Raw genomic sequence first — 5,898 nt, 5'->3', positions numbered from 1 at the left:
AGGTGCCCGGACCCCGCGGGTGGAAGGCAGTGCCACGGGGTCCGCACACCCTCAGCCCCAGGGGGGACCGGGCTCCGGCCTCCCCACATTTCCTTGGGGGAGGTGTGTGTGTGTGTGTGTGTGTGTAGGGGGGCAGGGAGGTGTGTGTATGGGGGGGGGGTAGCTGACACCATGTCACCTCTGCCCTGTAGCCCTGCGCCCTGCACGCGCTGCACTTTTCCTTCATCTTGCACTGGAGGCCCATGCCGGACATTCATGCCCTGGGGGGGGGGGGCTCCCTCAGCCCCGCCTGCACCCTTTAGCAGCCTGGGGGCCCTCCGGGATGTCGGGGAGCGGCTCCGCCACCACCCAGGGCTTGCCAGCTGGCTTGTGGCTGAGGGGCGCCCCCTGGGGTCAGCTCCTGCATTGAGCGCTGCCCCCTGGTGGCCAGTGCGGTCATAGCGACCCGCTGTCCGGTCTTTGGGTGGTAATGTCGCTTAGGCTTTTATAGAGAGAAGGTGGACACTCCATGCTCACTGTCCTAAGCGTGGCCTTACCAACCTCCTTCCAGGCCTTCCCTCCAGCCCGGCCCTCTCGCCATAAGTGGGAGGCAGAGGGGGGCGGGGGCCTTGTGACTGAGGTGGGACTGAGACCCGCACCCACGTTAGAACTACCTTTCAAGGGACCCAAAGGATGCGGCCACCATGGGCCTTCTGTGCGCTGGAGCCGGAGTGAGGACTGTCTCGGTTTTCTCTTTTTTTTGGGGGGGGGGGGGGGGGGGTACATATTGGATGAAGTGGGATTTGGTCCATGGACAGTGGAGACAGACTCATGAAGAAAGACAAAAAAACATATTTTGATGTGCTTATTCACCATTCATGTTTCTTCTCAGAAGTGCTTGTTAACTGCCATTGTTTTCAAATTTTCACTTTGTCCTTTTCTCATCGATCTTTAGGAATTCTTTACATATTCTGGATTCTAATTCTTTGTCAGTTATATGTGTTATGAATATCTTTGCCCAGCTTGAAATTTATCTTTTTATATTTTTATGCTATATTTTTATATACACAGATTATTAATATAATCAAATTTGAGTTTTAATGTCATTAAATCTGTCCGTCTTTCCCTTTATGGCTTACACTTTTTGTGTCTTGTTCCATAAAGCTTTCTAGGGGCCGCGTGAGGAAGAGGGTAGAGCCCTACACGAGGAAAGCCACCGGCCAGCGCCCTGCCACCATGCCCAAGAGGAAGGCAAAGGCGGATGCTAAAGGCGACAGAGTGAAGGGGAAGGAGGAGCCGCAGAGGAAGTCGGCGCGGTTGTCTGCTAAGCCTGCTGCTGCTGCAAAACCCGGGCCCGGGCCCAAACAGGCCCCTGCAAAGAAGGGGGAGAAGCCGCCCAAAGGCCGAAAGGGGAAAGCAGATGTCGGCAAGGATGGGAACAGCCCTTCCAGAGCCCGAGAGGCCGCCGCAGCCCAGTCGCAGAGAGCGGAAGGCACCGGGGATGCCCAGTGAAGTGGACTTTGCTCATAGCTCTGTGCTTCTAATGCTCTACTATTTGAAATACTATTTTTTAAATCAAATTTTATAAAACTGCGGGGTTGTGGTTTTTTTAAATGTTAGCATGAAGACACTTTGTTGTTGTCTTTTGTGGAAAAGGCAAATACCACTGATAGTGTTTAGCAGCTGGATAAAAACGCGGGAAACGGGGTTTCTGTCCTCGTTTTTGAACATTATTCTCGGTTCCGTGCGCCAGCCGCTTTGGCTCAGGAGACGTACCGTGTGGGGAAGCCAAGCATCGCGTCTTCCTTCCTGACCCCTCAGCTCAGGACGTGGCCTCGGCTCCCCGGCCGGCGGCTGTTGGGTAGCAGCGCTCAGGCTTCTGGGGATGAGGGCGCTCAGGCTTTCTGGGGATGAGGGCGCGATGGTGTTGCTCAGAAGAGCCGAGGTTTCTGTTTCCAGGTTGTGGATCGGCTTTCTGGGGATGAGGGCGCGATGGTGTTGCTCAGAAGAGCCGAGGTTGTGGATCGTCCCATGGAGAATCCTGCAGCTTTAGAATCTCTTCTCCATGGCAGAGCTGACTGTGAACAGCTCTTAGATGCCGCCTATAAAATCTCTCCCTTCTGAGAGCTCTTCCTGTTCAAAGCAGCAACGGAAGATTTGATTGACTTTTTGAGGAGAGGCTTTTGGAAGCTGTAAAATTTGTGTGTGTGTCTGTGTGTGTGGAAGTTGTAAAATTTTATAGATTGTTACCCATATTCTGCTGGAAGTAACAGAGGTTTTTGTTTTGTTTGTTGTTGTTCATTTGTGTGTGTGTGTGTGTTTAAGTACCTGAAAAAGGGGGAAAGCAAATTGGCAGTGGGAGGGGGACCATTTCCTACCCAAATTCATGGAGATATTATCATAGAGATGCCTTGTAAAAGTTGTATAGTTGTGCTTTTCCCATTTATCCTTAGCCTTTCTGAACTGATTTTTGTGACACATGCGTGGTAGATGTTCAATATATTTTTTCCATATGGATAAGTGGTCATCCCAGCACCATTTTTTGAAAAGTTTATCCATTCCTCCACTGATCGGTAATACTGCTCTTTCATAAATCAAGTTTCTGTGTGTGTGGAGGGGGAGGGGGGGATCTGATGGTGGCTTCTAGTTTAACTGACCGGCCAGTTTGTCTAACCTGTGGCCGTGCTATACAATCCTGAGTACTACAACTTTTAAAAAAATCTTGATATCTCAGGACAAATCCAACCCCCACCTCCAGCACCTCCGCCAAAGTTTTCTTCCTTGGGAGTGTCTTGACTATGTTTAGCTAGGCAAGTTCTAAATCAAACAAACAAAAATGTGTTGGAATTTTATTGGATTTGTATTGAACTTGTAAATTACAGTGTTGAGTCTTTCAATCTATGAACCTAGTATAGCTTCGTTTATTTAGGATCTTTAAATGTCTTTCAATAAAGTTTTATAATTTTCTCCATGAATATCTTCTTTTGTTAATATTTCCTAGGGACTTTATACATACTTTTTGATTCTATTTTATTTATTTATTTTTATTTTTTTAAAATATATTTTTTATTGATTTTTTACAGAGAGGAAGGGAGAGAGATAGAGAGTTAGAAACATTGATGAGAGAGAAACATCGAGCAGCTGCCTCCTGCACATCTCCTACTGGGGATGTGCCTGCAACCAAGGTACATGCCCTTGACCGGAATCAAACCCGGGACCTTTCAGTCCGCAGGCCGACGCTCTATCCACTGAGCCAAACCGGTTTCGGCAGATTCTATTTTATATGGCACATTTTTAGTTAACTACATTTTGTTTTTAGCAAAAGTTGATTTTTGTATCCAGCAACTTTGCTAACCTCTCATTAATTCTTATATTTGTATATTCTTTTGGGTTTTCTACATAGACAATCATGGATTATTCTGTATATGCAAACAATTTTGTTTCTTTACCACCATATACCATTTTTCCTTTTTCTAATGCTAGATATTGTCCAGGTGCCCAGGGAGTGGGTAGGAAGTACAACAGTGAACAAAACAAAGTTTCTGCTCCTACCAAGCCTATATTCTAGTGGGGTGGGTGCGGTAGGAAATACACACACTTATGTGACAGGGGGACTTAGACGTGTAAGTGGTGCTACTTTGATAGGGTGGTTGGGTGATATTCCAGTAGAGTGAAGGGGAATGTAAGACATTTGGGGGCAGCTAGCAATCTGAGTCTGTGCCAGGAAGCTGCCTTCCAACGCACACTCTTGCTGGCTGATAATTAACTCCTTTGATGCCTGTCCTGTCTTGCAGAACCTGTTTCCCAGAATATCCCTTTTTACAGAGGCCATAGACCAGGAACCATACACAACCCCCAGAGGGGTTATCAGCACTGGCACCAGGCCAGACCTTTGGGTGTAATCTCACGTCCCCCATCCCAAACACGGGGCTTTTCGCAGAGCCCATGAAAGGTCCAGAAGCCTGCCATATTTGGGGGACAAAGAAACCAAAGGGCATAAAGGGAAAGCTTCCTCCATATTCATCACTCAGGGTTTGGAGAAACAGACTCCCCTGAGTCACTGTACTAGTACACCTGAAAATAAATGGGTTTTTCCTGAATCTCTGAGTACTCCTTGTGTATTTTCCGATCGCCTGGTAAGTTCTGTAACAGAGCACTTAATGAAATAAGAGAGCAAGAGATGTGACTATGAGGGGAAAGCATTCCAGCGGAGAGAATAGCAAATGCAGAGGTGAGGTGGAACTAGACATGCTGAGGAAGAGCCACGAGGCAGGAGTGGCTGAATCGGAGTGAGGTTAAGAGTGATATTGATATGATTGCAGAGATGGCCAGGGGCCAGAACATGGATGATTCTCCAGGCTTGATTTTTCTCTGTGATAGGATACCATTAAAATTTTGAACAGAGAAATGACACAATCTAAGGTATGTATGTGGCTGATGCGTGAGCTGTGTGTGTAAGGGGGGAAGAGTTAAAGGAGAAAGACCAGTTAAATACAGGTTTCCCACTTCAAATTCACCCTTTTGCAAATCCTCAGTTACTTCAAATATTTTTTTTTGCTAATTTCTCCGAAGATTACTGTGGAAATTGGATGAAGATCACTTGGAGAATGTGTGGTTGGTCTTGGACAATGTAAGCCTCCACAAACCCAGGAAGCACGTGATCTCGTTGGTGAGACGAGGCATTCCTTACTATTCCTGCAACCATATTCTCCAATGATGAGGCCCACTGAAGAAGTCTTTTCAAAGGTTAAGTTCTGCACAAGAAATATTTTGGCAGATCCTTCAAACCATGAATGTTTAACAAATGTTATTAAATCATTCTGTAGCGACTATTACGCCTGAGGATTGTCACAATTTATGAATATGTATATGAAACTGCCACAAGTGGGTGGGAAATCCACTATAAGGGAAATTATAAGTATTTCTGACATTTAAAAAGTATTTTATGTTTATTACTATATTCATGCAATAAAATATTTAATTTAAACAACTTTGCATAAGATTTTTGTTACAAAGCTTTTGAAATTATTTTAGTGGAAAAATTTGCTTTGCAAAGGGTGAGTTTTTCTTTGCAAAAGGTGAATTTGCTTTGTAAAAGCAAAAGGGTGAATTTGAAGTGGAAATTTGTTCATTGTTTGCCAAGGACTGTGTCTGCCCAGTGATTTATAAGCATAGTTTTATTCCATGACTATGAATTCAATATTACTATCCCCATTTCACTTTAAATGCAAGGAATGAAAATATTCTGCAAGCCAAGCAGTTGTAATTTCCAATAAGGAAGGGTAGTAATGAAAGGACAATAAATTGCAGGGGAAAGTGGTCATGGAACTCAGAGCGCTAGTATGTCTTCAACAACATAAAACTAGAAGGAACATTGTTTCCGTTCAAGGACGCCAATTTTTTAGACAGAAACATCCCTGAAGTGGGAAAGGGCAAGTTAAGAAAACGCAAATCCGCCTTTAAACCACTTTTCCGATCCATTGGGCACTTACTGCCTATCTGAAAAGTCATAAACTAACGCCCTAGTTCATAAACATTTGGGAATTTGGTGTCTGGCTTGAGACAGCCTGAGAGGCCCAGAGTTGTCAATAATCACATGTGTCAATAATCACATGTATCAATAATCACATGTGTCAATAACCACATGTGTCAATAATCTCAACAACGGAGGCACTGGTCCCGCGGGGGCTGGGAAGGAGACGGAGGGACACTTACTCCCTGTACCGTCCAGTCTCAACTGTGGTCGCAGCGACCACGCACAGGAAACACCGCTCCCCGCCAGGCCCCTCCAAGGCTCCCGGCCGGGTCACAGGAATGACGGACGGAAGCCCTACCGGAACTTCCTGGGGACACGGCCGCACCGCGGACTCACTTCCGGGTCCCCTCTAGGCCGCTCGGAGGGCCGCCTCTCGGTGGCCC

The 5,898-nt window shown here is 46.2% G+C and overlaps 1 protein-coding gene across 1 annotated transcript; it reads left to right on the top strand.

The window, feature by feature from the left end:
* The first annotated feature begins 1,148 nt into the window (after window positions 1-1,148).
* Window positions 1,149-2,954, top strand: HMGN4 (high mobility group nucleosomal binding domain 4). The gene is made up of 2 exons (XM_005861717.2): window positions 1,149-1,938; window positions 1,996-2,954. The coding sequence occupies exon 1, from the start codon at window positions 1,216-1,218 to the stop codon at window positions 1,489-1,491; it is 276 nt and encodes a 91-aa protein (XP_005861779.1). The 5' UTR covers window positions 1,149-1,215; the 3' UTR covers window positions 1,492-1,938; window positions 1,996-2,954.
* Window positions 2,955-5,898: the final 2,944 nt, after the last annotated feature.

The sequence above is a fragment of the Myotis brandtii genome, unplaced genomic scaffold (genome assembly GCF_000412655.1).
Source record: "Myotis brandtii unplaced genomic scaffold, ASM41265v1 scaffold1556, whole genome shotgun sequence".
NCBI classification, from domain to species: Eukaryota; Metazoa; Chordata; class Mammalia; order Chiroptera; family Vespertilionidae; genus Myotis; species Myotis brandtii.
This window is presented reverse-complemented; position numbering and strand designations above follow the sequence as displayed.